Below are 14,968 nucleotides of genomic sequence, written 5' to 3' on the forward strand. Positions count from 1 at the left end.
ATAGATTCATTTTAGATTTATTTTAAATTTTTTTTTATTGAATTTATTTTATTAAACTTTAAATTTTTTATTGTTGGGTTCTTTTTTATATTTTAACACTATTTTTTAAAAATCTGTTAATTCTTTTTAGAATTATTTTTTAAAATTTTGTTGATTTTTTTTAAATTGCAGCTACATAAATTCTTTTAAAGAAATTTAGAGTTTTAAAAAAATTTACGTTAATTATTCTTCGGTTGTTACATACTAATATTACTATAAATAAAGATTTACGTTAGTTTAGAATTTTTAAATTATTATTTATTTAGGTTGTTATTTTCAAATTTTAAGTTTGGGTTGTTTTACTTAGTTTGTTATTTTTTAAATTTTAAATTGAAGTCAACCAAATTTAAAAAAATTTAGTTATGATGCAACTATAAAAGGATAAGTTATGAGAGATGTAAAACACCACAATTTAAAGTACATCAATCCCTTTTTTTACATATATCCAAAATCTCCATACTTATTCCAATGGCTGGTATTCACAAAATTGCTGACATCAATCCTACAATCGATAATTTGTGTGTACGTATACGAGTGATACGGTCATGGACACTATCAAGTTACAAAAATTCTCCATTGCCATACTCAATTGAGATGGTTTGGCTCGATGAAGACGCAAGTTTTCTACTAATATCCTTTTATCCATGACTCTAAGGTTATTTATTTATTTTTTTAAATTAAAGTCTATGTATATTGGATTAGATATTGAATAAGTCTATATTTAACTTTTTTTTATGTTATTTTCTTTTTTAAGTAGGTATCGAATAAAGCTTGATGTCATTGATGATTCTGACTATGCATGTTATGTAGTCTTTGACAAGGAGGCAAAACAAGTTTTGGGAAAGAGCTGTGTAGAGATACTTGATCCACTCCTATTGATAAGATCTTTCTCTTCATCGTTCAAGTTCAAATATCTGATAATCCACATTTTTCACCTTCTTATAAAGTTAAGAAGATAACTGATAATGTGGACCTCATAAATAAATTCAAAGAGGCTCACCCTATTCAAATTTTGAGTATATATAAGTGTACTTTCTAAAAAATTAGTGTCTCAAGTTAAAAATTAGTGTTTCAGCATTTTATTTTAGAGAGACACAAAATACATGTTTTTAATGGGTGTTTGTGTATGACTATGTCTTTCATCATTTTTATCTCAATAAACAAACACCATACATGTACTCCTGTGTACTCCTGTGTCTATGTTTTGATGGACATGTATACCAAAAACAATCGCTGTCATATGTGTACTACTTTAGTTATGTTATTATTTTATGGGTAAAGTATATTTTTTGTCCTTGAAGTTTGACAAAAGTTTTAAAAATATCCCTAAATTTTATTTTATTTAAATTTTATCCCAAAAATTTTCGATTTGTATCAAATGTAGTCCTGACGACTAATTTTTCAAAAAATTTAAGACCAATTCAATAACAATTTCATAAGAACAACCCTCAACACAAGCAAATTAAGTATAATTTTCATGCATTATTGTTAAATTGGTCTTAAATTTTATGAAAATTTAGCCGTCGACAATATATTTGATGCAAATCAAAAAATTTTGGGACAAAATTGAAACAAAATAAAATTTAAGATATTTTTAAAACTTTTGCCAAACTTTAGGAACAAAAAATATACTTTACTCTAAATTTTAGTGTACACTTAACATAGTTATTTTTTTAATAATACAACACTACGTATTTAATTTAGTGATGGTATAACAATTTTTTCATGTATGAGTTTTATTTTATTTAAAATGTTGGAAAATATAGTAGGTGACGTGGAGCTGAAAGAAAGCAAAAAATGAGAAAATTATTTAGGTGACTGAGATAAGCCTCTGTTGAATTTGACTTCCAAACACGACTTCCACGCGAAAATTCAAGTAAAACTATTTTTTCCCCTTTGCTCTAGGCTTTACTTTATTCAGTCTATGCCTCTATGTATATGTTTCTTCCTTCATTCGTTTTTTTCTGGTGGCCACATTTAAAGCAAATAATAATGGAAATGGAAAATATGTTATATTTTATTACTAATTAATTGACATTCATGACTTATACGTACACTATTATTAATTGTGAATGCATTGTAGCAATAATATTCCACATTGTGCATGAATTTAAAAGAAAGAACCACTCAGATAAAGATACTAAAAACGTTTTTTATAAAGATGTTTTTTAATAATTAAAATTTAATATATATAATCGATTAAATCGTATTATTTTTGTTAAAATTAGGCTAGACAAATTGATTTGACCAAAAAAAATAGTAAATTAAATCTTGAACTAGTCTAAATTAATATTATAAATATATTAAAATTTCAGTACATAAATTTAAAGATTAAATTTGTATTTTAAATAATAAATTTATGAGTAAATTATATTTGTTTCTAAAATTTGACTAAAATTTTAAAAATATTCTTAAGTTTATTTAATTTTGTTTTAATTTTGTGTCAAAAACTTTTAATTTGCATCAAATATATTCTTGACAACTAAATTTTTAAAAAAATTAAGACTAATCTAATAATAATGCATGAAAATTATACTTGATTTGCTTATTTTAAAGGTTATTATTATGATGAAATTGTTGTCGAATTGATTCTAATTTTTTTTAAATTAAAAATTAGTCTTTAAGGATATATTTAATACAAATTGAAAATTTTTGGGACAAAAGTATATTTAATATTTATTAATTATTACAATAATTAATAAATACTAAAATAAATTTTGATCACTTTTAACTAATTTTTTTGTTATTAAAGATTTTTAAATATTTATTAATTAGTGGAATTTTTTTTTGGGTGACTTATTAAGAAGTGGATTGCTGCAACTTGGGCCATTTTTAACAACTACTATTTTATTTGTCAGTATTTATTTTGCAAGGAAAAAGAAGAGAGAATGAATCTTACATAAAAGTCAAACACCGACACCATGACTTATCTCCAGGAGTTGTTAACCATACACTCAGACTCAGTCCTGCACAGAGATTGTCTTCATACCATTTCTCACATTTCTTTTATTTTTTAATATTTTTTTTTTATTTTTCACTGTATTTTTTAGTCCAACAAGTCAAGGACTAATCCGTCGCGATAGTGAGTCCTATTTAAGGGTTCGTCACTGTCTAATAGATTATTGCATACACAAAAATTTTTTAATATATTTTTAATGATAAATAAAAATACCAACGAATTATAATACAAATGACATAATCTTTTTATATTTACTTAGGTAATATTTGTTTTGAGGTATTGGGATAGAGACTGAAAGACTGAAACTCAGTATCATGTTTGTTGGCTCAGAGACTAGTACTAAAATTTCTGTCTCTGTCTTCAAAATTTCAGTATTTCAGTACCTCCAAAAAGTAGGGACACAGAAGACTGAAATTTTTAGAGACAGAGGCTGAAATTTTAATAACATTTTATACCTAAAATACTCTCATTGCAATTAATTAATTCCAATTTTACCCTTTGTGCAAATTAAATTAGAGTTTTATTCTTGTTTCAATTTCTGTCTCCTAATTTACACCAAATAGAATATTGAGATTTATTTCAATCTCTGTCTCTTAGTCTCTGTCTCTCAGTCTCAGTATTTCAGTCTCTGTCTCTCCACTAAACACTACCTTAGAGACCGTAGATTCGAGTCTCACTTTTAACTTTAAAAAAAAATAATAAATAAAAATGTCTAAATTTTTTAGATCTGAAGTGTTAAATTGTTGTAAGTTTTAAGAGATTAATCATTAAGGTTAATATCTAAAAAAGATTCGTATAAGATTTTAAATTTGCCTACTACACTAGTAGTTAATTTTAAAAGATTAATACTTAGGTTATTATTATTAACCCTTTATTTTTCTAAATGAACAAAATTTTACTATTTGTTATAAGAACTTAATTAAAGTTTATTTGTAAAGCTTTCCGAGATGTATTTTCTATTTGTTTATTTAAAACAATTTAAATTCCACAATTTACATTTCGTAATTTACAATTTAATTATTTATCTTTAAAATAGTGTAAAGTTTATAAATTCATTAAAGAACTTAGAGTTCTTTTTATGAATTTTTAAATTACAGCTCTGTTAGTCTATTTAATTTTTATTCTTTACTTTTAAACCTATTTAATTTTTACTCTTTATTTTTTAGCTTATTTTTAGTTGTGGACTGTAAACAATTATTAGTATGCCAACGAATTATAATTCAAATGACATAATTTTTTTATGCTCAATTAAAGACTGCAAATTCGAGTCTCACTCCTAACTAAAAAAAACTGTTATTAGTAAGTGATTTAATTTAAGCACTTCAAGGTGGCTAATAAAACTATAAAACCAGTAATTGTCATTATTTTTATAATTCAATTCCCCTTTAATATTATTGTACTTACATACTAATATAAAAACTAATTAAGGGACACTTTGATAATCCTCGTAATTGTCATTATTTATTTAAACATACTTATTCTATTTGTTTGTATCTATTTCTTTGATTGAATATACACTCATTAAAAAAAATTTGGAATTAAGAATTGTTCCTGTATGAGAGTTGACTCTGAGGTATAGCACGTTCTGATAACACACAGACTGGCTTTTCTTAGAGTGATGGGAGAGGAACATCGTCTTCTACTGGAGGGGCGGCGTTGGGTACCTGAAAAGGGACTCCGACACTCAAGTAAATATCAGTATGAGAGATTTCAGGAGGAAAACTAGAGTGAATAGCGTACCTACAACTTGAGTATGTAATCCGTATATATTGGGGTTTGTTGAGGGTGGTTATGCGGATTTGTTGGAGTGGATGGAGCCTCCATCCGTTGTGTCCTTTATTTTCGGAGTTGAGGAGAGATTTGGGGAAGGTTCATGCGTTAGTTCAGTTCCGAGTTTGTTGTTGTTTGTTTTGCTTTACTCTAACGGACCATAGCCCCCAAGGTTGACCTGTTTCTCGATTTATGAACAGGTTAAACTTATACTCGTGGGTTATAACTCGGAACTGATTTTCGCAGAAATTTTTGGTTTTTGTGCCGAGCTATAACTCGGAGCCCCCAATCTTAACTTGTTCACTGCTTTTACTTCAAGTTGTTGTGATTTGAATTTTCGCGCGGAGTGCTTAGTAGGAGAGAGAGTTTTTATTTTGGAAAATGAAACTGCATTAAATGCGCTTTGGGTTTTGGAAAAGAGTGTTTAAGATCGGGCCGTTGATTGAATTTGATGATCCGCACGTTGGACGGCTAGGGTTTGGTCTGGGAGGTGTAACGCTTGCGGTGGGGGTAGTGGGCTAACTGTCTGGTTTTTTGTTCTATCCATTTGCATGTGGTTTTTTGTTTTTTCTTCTCTCTTGTTCGCAGAAGATGAGTAAAGGTTAGTTGTGCTGTCCCTTTATTTGCTTTGTCTTGTCGTTGTTCTTTGTCTTCTCTTCGATATTGTTGTTTGAAAATGGAAAAGGGGAAGAAGGTAGAGATAGGCGCAGTTGTGAAGACAGAGGTAAATCTGGTTGAAGACGTGTGGGTTTGGGATCCTGTTAATCCGTATTCGTGGGTTGCCGAATCGGTGAAGGGCTATGCCTCTGTGTTTGATGATGAACTTAGTGTTGCTCAATTAGGTTCTGTTTCTTCCTGGGTTAGAGAGGGTAGTGATTTGAAACTTAAGTTTCTTCCTTGTTCCGCTGACGATCGTGTATTCCATCGTGGAGAGGGGTTTGAGTTCTTTTTCATTTATAGCTGTATTTTTGTTGACCTGGGCGTTAGGTTTCCTTTTTTTGAGTTTGAATGTGGTGTGTTGATGCAGTTGAAGTGTGCCCCGTCACAGTTACATCCTAATTCGTGAGCATTTGTTAGGGCTTTCCAGATTTTGATGAGTTGTTTGGAGGTTCAACCGTCGCTGGAGGTTTTCTTTGCGTTGTTTCAGTGTAAGGGGGTTAGGCGGGGATGTTGGTTGAATTTGGCTAGTGTTCCTGGGCGCGCCATCTTTAGTTTGTATAGGTCCTCCTATAAGGGTTTCAAGTCAATGTTTCTGAAGGTAGGCGTTGTAGAGGGTGAGTATCCGTGGTTTGTCGACGAGTGTCTTTTGGAGAGGTTTCCTCTGTTCTGGGTTCCGAGGCCTAGGCAGATACTTGGTATGGACAATATGGAGTATAGGAATGAAATGCTTGTGGAGTTTCTGGTGAATCATATTTCGTCGTCGAGCTTGCTGTCTGTTGTCGATCTTCTTGACTTAGAGGGTGATAGTGATGCCCTTGATGGATATATAGGTAACTGCTTTCGACCGTTTTGTGTGTTGTTACTTGGTTATGAATAATGATGTATGTTCTTTGTGTTTTTGTAGTTGAGAAGGTGCCGAAAGTGACCTCGTCCAGTTTGCGAGCTTTCTTCCGAACGAAGAATGTTGAAAAGCAAGGTTCTACCAGTCAAGCTATGGCCGAGAAAGGTGCTGAGGTCGACCAACCTTCGCCTAAGAAGGTTAATTTTAAAAGAAGAAGAGGAGAGGTGAAGAAGAGTAAGGTTATGGCCGAGGAGGAATTAGAGTCCGAGGTTAACTTGGATCAAGTGAAGAGGTTTACAAAGAACCAGATGGTGTTACATAGCTATAGGGGTGATGATGATTTGACGTCTTTATGGAGTGAGCATTTTCCGTTCACTTTGATGGCGGATGAGCATGTGCAGAATCCTTCAGATGTTAAGCTTATTCACGAAGTGGGTGAGGTTGGGGTTGCCCAGTATTTGCAGGTATAATTGACGGGCTTTCTTTTTGTGTTATACTTTGTTTTGCTGGTTTATATCTTTGTGTTTTTCTTTAGGTTATTGGAGCGCGCTTGATGTGTGTTGGTCGGACTGAGGAGTTAAAGCGCTTCAGGGTTGTCTTTGACAAAGCTGCAATGGATCAGCTTATTCGTGAAAATGTGAAAAAAAGTGGTAAGCTCCAAGATGCATTGGATTTGGTGAACCAGCTAGGGGAGAAGCTTAAGGTGGCTGAATTGTCATTGAAGAAGTCTGGTGAGGAAAAGGCTGTGCTTGAGGGTAGGATTGTTGAGCTTGGGGTTGAAAAGAAACAAGCTGAGGATGATAAGGAAAATCATGGTCTTGAAATGTTTGCGACTGGATTCGATAGGGCTGTTGAGCAAGCAAAGTTCTTGTTACCGGATGGTGATCTGTCGAAGATGGACCCTTGTAAGGTCATTGTTGGGGGTGAGTTGGTTGAAGATGACGACGATGTCGAGGGTCAAGGGGAGAATCCTGCTTCATAGAGAGGAAGGAAAAGAAAAAACTTTGACTTGTGTATGTTAGTTTTTTGTATTAGGTTAGTGTTGCCTTTTTGAAGGCCAACTTTGTTATTTGAATGTTTTGATTGAAACTTGTTCCTCGGGCAGAGGTTTGGTTATTGCTGTTCTGGTATATTTTGAGTAAGTATTATGCCTACTATTGTGTATTGGTGCATTTGCGCAGGGTTTTAGATTGATTGTGTTTGCTTATTTGAGAGGTTGAGTTGTTGAGTTGTTATACCCGTGTTTTATTTTTGACAAGTTTTGCTTAAACATTGAAAATGTGACGTTTGCCCTATTGGGACTTTGATAAAGTAGTGCCAATAGGAATAGAGTCATAGTATTAATATATTCGGAAAGTGCGGGATGGTGTGCCTCATTAAAACCTCTCCAGCAAAACCCTCCTTAGGGAGAAAATCTGGTAGTAGGAAAAAGAGTGCATCACCATGTCCGACTTATACATTAGCTGAAATATAATTTCAGGGATGATATGTTCCATGTGTTTGGTAGGATAGTTCCATCGAGCTTTTGTATTTTGTAAGCCCCTTGCCGACGACTTTGTGTACTTTGAATGGTCCTTCCCAATTTGCGCTTAGTTTGCCATGTCCGTGTGGCTTTCTTATGTCTTCGACCTTTCTGAGTATGAGGTCGCCTTCTGAAAATGTTCTTGATTTGATTTTCTTGTTGTATTTTCATGCTATAGCTCGTTTTGTTGCTAGTTGTTGTAGTGTTGATTTGTTGTAGTCTTCTTCCATCAGGTCGAGCTCGGTCTTTCTTCTTTTTATGTTGTCATTTTCATTCGTGTTTGTGGTCCTATTGCTTTGCAGGGATACTTCGATTGGGACCATAGCATCGCTCCCGTACACCAGTCTGAACGGGGTTTCTTTTGTTGAGGACTGTTCCGTGGTGTTGTAGCTCCAAATTACTTCAGGGATGAGTTCGGCCCATTCCCCTTTTGAGTCTTCTAGTTTTTTCTTAAGGCCCTGCAAAATTACCTTATTGGCGGCCTCTGCTAGACCGTTAATCTGTGGATGTTCAACTGAGGAAAATTGTTGGGTTATTTTGAAATTTTGCAAAAAGTTGGTGAATCGTTGATCTATAAATTGTCTTCCATTATCAGTGATGATGGAGTGAGGTATACCAAAGCGACACAATATGTTTTTCCATACGAAAGAAATCATTTTTTCAGAAGTGATTTTTGCTAATGGTATAGCCTCTATCCATTTGGTAAAGTAATCTATAGCAACAATTAAAAATTTGACCTGGCCCGGAGCTGGAGGGAATGGCCCGAGGATGTCTAGTCCCCATTTGTTGAATGGCCAGCATACCTCGGATGTATGTAACTGCTCGGCTGGGTTGTGGATGATTGGTGCATGGCGTTGGCATTGGTCGCAGTGGGTTACTTTGCGCATGCAATCTTGTTTTAACGTCGGCCAATAATAACCGGCTCAGAGTATTTTTGCGGCTAAGCTTCTGCCACCAATGTGAGTGCCACAGACTCCTTCGTGGACCTCGTCCATGGCCAATTTTGCTTCGGCGGTGCTTATGCATCGGAGGAGGGGTCTCGTGAATCCTCTCTTGTATAGATCGGTTCCTAATATGGTGTAGAAGCTAGCCTGTCTTTTGAATTTCTTTGTGTCTTTGATGTTGTCGGGCATTATTCCTGTTTTCAGGTAATTAACTATTGGTGATCTCCAGTCGTCTTCCTGCATAACACTTGCAACTGTTGTTAGGGTAACACTGGGCTCATCCAGTGTTAACTGTGATAATATGGGGTTGTTGTATTGACTTCTTGTTGTTGCCAATTTGGAGAGGAGATCTGCTCTGTTGTTTTGTTCCCTTGGTATGTGAAGAATATTGAATATATCAAAGTCCCTTATGAGGTTGTTAACCATTGTATTGTATTTTTCAAGGAGGGGGTCTTTTACCTGAAACTTACCCGTCACCTGTTGCACCACCAAGAGGGAGTCGCATTTGACGTTTATTTGTGTTATTCCCATGGTTTGTGCTAGGCGTAATCCTGCTATTAAAGCTTCGTATTCTGCCTGGTTGTTGCTTGCGTGGAAGGTGAATTGAAGCGATTGTTCGAGTTGTATTCCTTGGTTGTTTTCGAGGAGTATCCTTGCTCCGGAGCCTTTGCTGTTTGAGGCCCCGTCGACGTATAGCGTCCATGGGTTTTCTTTAGGAGCTTGGTCTTTTTGTGTCAGCTCGGCGACGAAGTCGGTTAACGTTTGTGATTTGATGGCGCCTCTGGACTGGTATTGGATGTCGTATTCTGATAATTCGATGGACCACTTGATTAGCCTTCCTGCCAGTTCGGGCCTCGTCAGTATCTGCCTTAGGGGTTGTTCTGTTCTGACTATGATGGTATGGCTTTGAAAGTAGTGTCGTAGTCGTCTGGCTGTCATGACGAGTGCTAAGGCTAATTTCTCCAGCTTTGGATAGCGGGACTCGGCGCCTTGAAGTGATTTGCTGACGAAGTATACCGGGTGTTGTTGTTTGTCTATTTCTGCTACTAAAACGGAACTGATAGCATGGTTAGTGATTGATAAATACAAATATAATGGTTTACCTGTTTTTGGTGTTCGGAGGATTGGAGGTGTTGTGAGTAGGGTTTTGAGTTCTGTGAAGGCTGTTTCTTCAACTTTTTGAAAAAGTGATGCGATCATTGTGCTATACAGGGTAGGAACCTTGCTAGTGCTGCAAGTCGGTCGGTTAGTTATTGTGCTTCCTTTATTGTCCTCGGACTTCGCATATTGAGAATGACTTAGCATTTTTCTGGGTTTGCCTCTATACCTCGGCACGTGAGCATGAAGCCGAGGAATTTCTCACTTTGTACCCCAAAGGCACATTTCTCCAGGTTGAGCTTCATATTATATCTTCATAGTTGTTGGAAGATCTCTGTTAAGTCTTCAGCGTGGTTTGATGTTTGTGTTGATTTTGCCACCATATCGTCGACATAGACTTCTATGTTTCGTCCGATTTGTTTTGAGAAGATCTTATCCATGAGGCATTGGTAGGTGGCGCCTGCGTTTTTGAGTCCGAATGGCATGACCTTGTAGCAAAAGTTGCCGTTGTCAGTGATAAAGGCAGTCTTGTCTTGGTCTCCTTCATGCATTAGGATTTGGTTGTAACCAGAGTAAGCGTCCATAAAGCTTAAGCATCGGAAACCAGAGGAATTGTCCACGAGTTTGTCGATGCATGGGAGGGGGTAGGCATCCTTTGGGCAGGCTTTATTGAGGTCTGTATAGTCAACACACATCCTCCATTTGCCATTATTCTTCTTTACCATCACGACATTGGCCAACCATGTTGAGTACCTGAGTTCCTTGATGAACCCGGCGGATAATAACTTCTGGGTTTCCTCCAAAGAGGCTGTCCTTTTGTCAGTTCCTAGGTGTCTCTTCTTCTGGGCTATTAACAGGTTGATCACTAGTTTGTGGCAGATAACGTTTGGGTCTATTCCAGGTCTATCTGCTGGGGTCCAGGCGAATAAGTCAACGTTTTGTCTTAAGAGCTCCACCAGTTGAGTTCGTTCTGCCTCCTTTAGTGCGTTTCCGAGGTATGTGTATCTATCTTTGTTGTTTGCCAACTGCACTTTGGTGAGGTCATCAAGGGGCATAGATCGTTCCTGGTTGTTGGTTCTTGGGTCCAGGTTTGCCAAAGGAGGTAGCTGATCCGAGTTGTATACTGCTTGGACATATTGCTGGTCGAGATGTTTCGGTTGTTCGTTTTTTAAACTGGCATTATAGCACTGTCTGGCTTCTTTCTGGTCTCCATGGATTGTCACCACTTTGTTGTCCTGCGAAATAAACTTGACACACAAATGTACAGTGGAAACAACAGCGTTGAACGCGTTCAACAACGGTCTGCCTAGGATAATGTTATATGGACTTTTGCAATCTACCACCAAATATTGTATTTCTAAAGTTCTGTTGTTGGGGTAATCCCCGAAAGTAGTTTGTAACCAAATGTAACCTCGGATAGAGACTCGCTCACCTGAGAAACCTACCAATTCCCCGGATGACGGTTGCAGGAGTTTGTCGCTCAGGTTCATCTTTTGGAAGGTTGAGTAGAATAGTACGTCGGTGCTGCTCCCCGGGTCCATGAGGATCTTTTTTACCAGGGGTTCTCCGACTTGTGCTGTGATGACTACGGGGTCTTCTAGGTTTCGGTCGGCGGCCTTGTAATCTTCGGGGCTGAATGATATTCCTGGTTTGTCCGCGTTGGTTGGCCAAGGTATTGTTGATTCTGTTATAGTCATCATACCTCTTTCTTGCCGAGCTTGTGCATCCTCCACCTGCAAAGCCACCAGAAATATAGTTTATTATTCGGCGGGGTAGATTGTTATCATTGTCTACCTTTCTCCCCTTGTATCGAGGGTTGTCGGTTGTTTTTTGTTGGTGGCCGAGTTCTTTGGTGTTTTTTCTTCGAGTTCGCGTGTCGATATACTTGTCCAACAGTCCCTGGCGTGCTAATTTTTCGAGGACGTCTTTTGCTATCACGCAGTCGTCTGTTGTATGGCCGTACTTTTGATGGAAGGCGCAGTATTTGGATTTGTCCACGTGCCTTTGGTCCTGGTAGGTACCGGCTCTGCTTGGGGGTTTGATGAGTTTAGAGTGTAGTATATCCTTTACTATGTTCTCTCTTTTTGTGTTAAAAGGGGTGTATGTGTCGAATTTAGATGTTAGCCTGAACGGCCTTTGGTCTGTCCTGCTGGTTGGATGCCTGCTTCGTCTATCTTCTTCCCTGTTTGGGGTGGATTTTTCGGCCCTCCGGAGTGCTCGAAACTCTTCTACCTCGATTTAAGTTGTTGCTTTTTCTCGAAACTCGGCTAGGGTTTTGGGCTTTGCTATGACGATGGACTCTTGGAATTTCCCAGGGCGGAGGCCACTCTTTAGAGCGTGAAGATGGACTTCGGGATTCAGATTGGGTATCTCATTAGTCGCTTCCGCGAATCTGGTCATGTAATCCTTCAGCCTTTCATTCGGTCCCTGCTTGATTGTGCTGAGATAGTCTGAGTTGTGGACATAGATTTTTGAGGCCGCGAAGTGGTTGACGAATTGGTCGGCTAACTCATCGAAACTTGAGATAGAACCTTCAGGTAAGTTGGAAAACCAGATGAGTGGGCCCCGTCTAGGAAGGTTGGAAAAGTTCGGCAGAGGATGGGGTCGGACTCTTTATTCATGAACATCATGGTGTAAAATTTGGTTACGTGGACGTTTGGGTCTCCTATTCCTTGGTAAGGTTTTAGGGTTGAAGGTAGGGTGAGATTTTCGGGCATTTTGAAGTTCATAACTTGTTTTGTGAAGGGGTTGGTTCTTTTGACTATAGTCTTTGTCGTTTTGGGGGTGGTTTGTTTGGTTTCGGAGGAATGCTCGTCATTTTCCTCTTTTTGTTCGGTGTTTTTGTGTTCACCCTTTGCACGATCGTGCTCCATTTGTCGCAGGAGTTCGGCCATCCTTTGGTTCTCGGCTCTGAGGGCCTCATTGATTGCTAACATCTCCGGCTGGTTGATGTCAGAGGGAGCGTGGCTTTGTTCATCCGCATTGTTTGTGTCCTGCAAGAAAGGGGGATAAAAAATGCACAGAGTAGAGGAAAAAATGGGGTTAGATAAATCTTGCCCCACGGTGGGCGCCAAATGTTCCTGTATGAGAGTTGACTCCAAGGTATAGCACGTTTTGATAACACACAGACTGGCTTTCCTTAGAGTGATAGGAGAGGAACGTCGTCTTCTACTGGAGGGGTGGGGTTGGGTACCTGAAAAGGGACTCCGACGCTCAAGTAAGTATCAGTATAAGAGAGTTCAGGAGGAAAACTAGAGTGAATAGCGTACCTACAACTTGAGTATGTAATCCGTATATATTGGGGTTTGTTGAGGGTAGTTATGCGGATTTGTTGGAGTAGATGGAGCCTCCATCCGTTGTGTCCTTTATTTTCGGAGTTGAGGAGAGATTTGGAGAGGGTTCATGCGTTAGTTCAGTTCCGAGTTTGTTGTTGTTTGTTTTGCTTTACTCTAACGGACCAAAAACAATTTAAAGAATACTATTACGAAATTACTGGTGGAGAGAGAGAATATTAGAGTATAATTCTTAATATTTTAATATATTATAGTTGACAAATAATAAAGGTTACATATAGAAAAAAATGAGAACGACAGGTTAAAATTAAAAAAAGGGCATAATATAACTCGGATTCAAAAGTTGCGTCAAGTAGTGTTGGCATTCTACCTTTAATTAAACAATTTATCGTAATTAAATTCTTAATTAATCTGACTAAACTTGTTTATTAAACTAACCTCTTATTGTCACGTTCCTCCTTTAATATTGATATATTATAGAAATTTAAGTTATAATAATGTAGCACATGCTTATTGTTGCAAAACTTTTTAAGTCTTTCATATTTCCGCATTTGATATAATTAATCTAAAATATGGAAATGAACCTATAAAAAGAACTCAATTATTTATTCTGTAGTCGTTGTTTTCACATTTCAATAATAAAATATGAAAACTGGATTAAGAAACTGTGGGAAACATGGGTATTATATCATAATCTCTTGATAAAAGTAAAAATATAAATTAACGAGAATATTAGTAGTTGGCAAATTATACTGTTTATTTTTTATTTTAAATCATCATCATCAAAACATAAAATATAAATATTACAGTATCTTTTTTAAAAAAATCTCAAAGCATATATTATAATTATTAGACCTGATTTAATCCGATCGAATTATACAAATTAAACTAATATCTTTAAATTTTTTTATAAAAAGACAAATATATCCCTGATTTTTTGTTTTACAGATATTTAAATCACTAAAAATTTAAAAATACAATTAAATTCCAAAATAATTTGATTTATTGTTATTGTTATAAAAAAATCGGTTTTATTTTAATTTGTTAAGAAATTCAAAAATAACCGGTTTATTAATACGTCTAATAATAATGCGACACGTAAGTATCTTTACAAAAAAAGACATTTTACGCGTCTTTATAGGAACATCCCGTAAAAAAATTACATAAACCCAAAAGAGACAAAATATTGAGTTGACCATGTTTGACCCAAGCATGTTATGAATAAAAAATATCTCACAAAACAATAAGCCAAGCTTGAGTATCTCCGTTTAAGCCATGTATTCGCACCATATAATTTGATTTTGACATACATAACATAATGCAAGAAAATCATTAATCTTAGTATAGATAGAATAAATTGTGAATGGTGAAAAGTGGGGAACATAATGGAAAAAAGTGGGTCCCACAATTGAATAATGACCATGACCAAAAAAGGTGAGTGAAGCACACCCTGGCCAGCCTAGATAGGTAGCCAATATATAAATTATAAACATTTTTGGTCAATTCATTGAATTGAAGGCAGAAAAACAAAAGAAGCCGCTATTAGGATCCATAATTTTCTTAAGGTGTGTTGTGACTTTTTGTGTTCACATTGACGAAATGGTATAAATATATGTCGACGTCCGAATTAATTACAGCACCCTATTATGGACAAGTAATCCCTCCAAATGGAATTCAAATAATAATGTTTAGATGGTCTTAGTTCGCAACACATGCAAGAGAAAATTATTAGTATGTATATGAATGGATAGATGGGTGGATTGGTTGAAGTTGAACCACAAGTTGCATTGTTTGGTTTGTTTAAATGTTTGTAATAAAGTTGTTGTCGTTATTTGAGAAGGA

At 36.1% G+C, this 14,968-nt stretch overlaps 1 protein-coding gene across 1 annotated transcript; it reads right to left on the minus strand.

The window, feature by feature from the left end:
• On the minus strand, positions 8,715–10,040 carry LOC107614700. Its single transcript, XM_016316843.1, has one exon. It carries the CDS (start codon positions 10,038–10,040, stop codon positions 8,715–8,717), a length of 1,326 nt encoding a protein of 441 aa, XP_016172329.1.

This window comes from Arachis ipaensis, chromosome B09 (genome assembly GCF_000816755.2).
Source record: "Arachis ipaensis cultivar K30076 chromosome B09, Araip1.1, whole genome shotgun sequence".
Lineage (NCBI taxonomy): Eukaryota > Viridiplantae > Streptophyta > Magnoliopsida > Fabales > Fabaceae > Arachis > Arachis ipaensis.

Coding starts and splice junctions, on each gene's coding strand:
- LOC107614700 (XM_016316843.1), bottom strand. CDS start 10,040: ATGCTAAGTCATTCTCAATATGCGAAGTCCGAGGACAATAAAGGAAGC.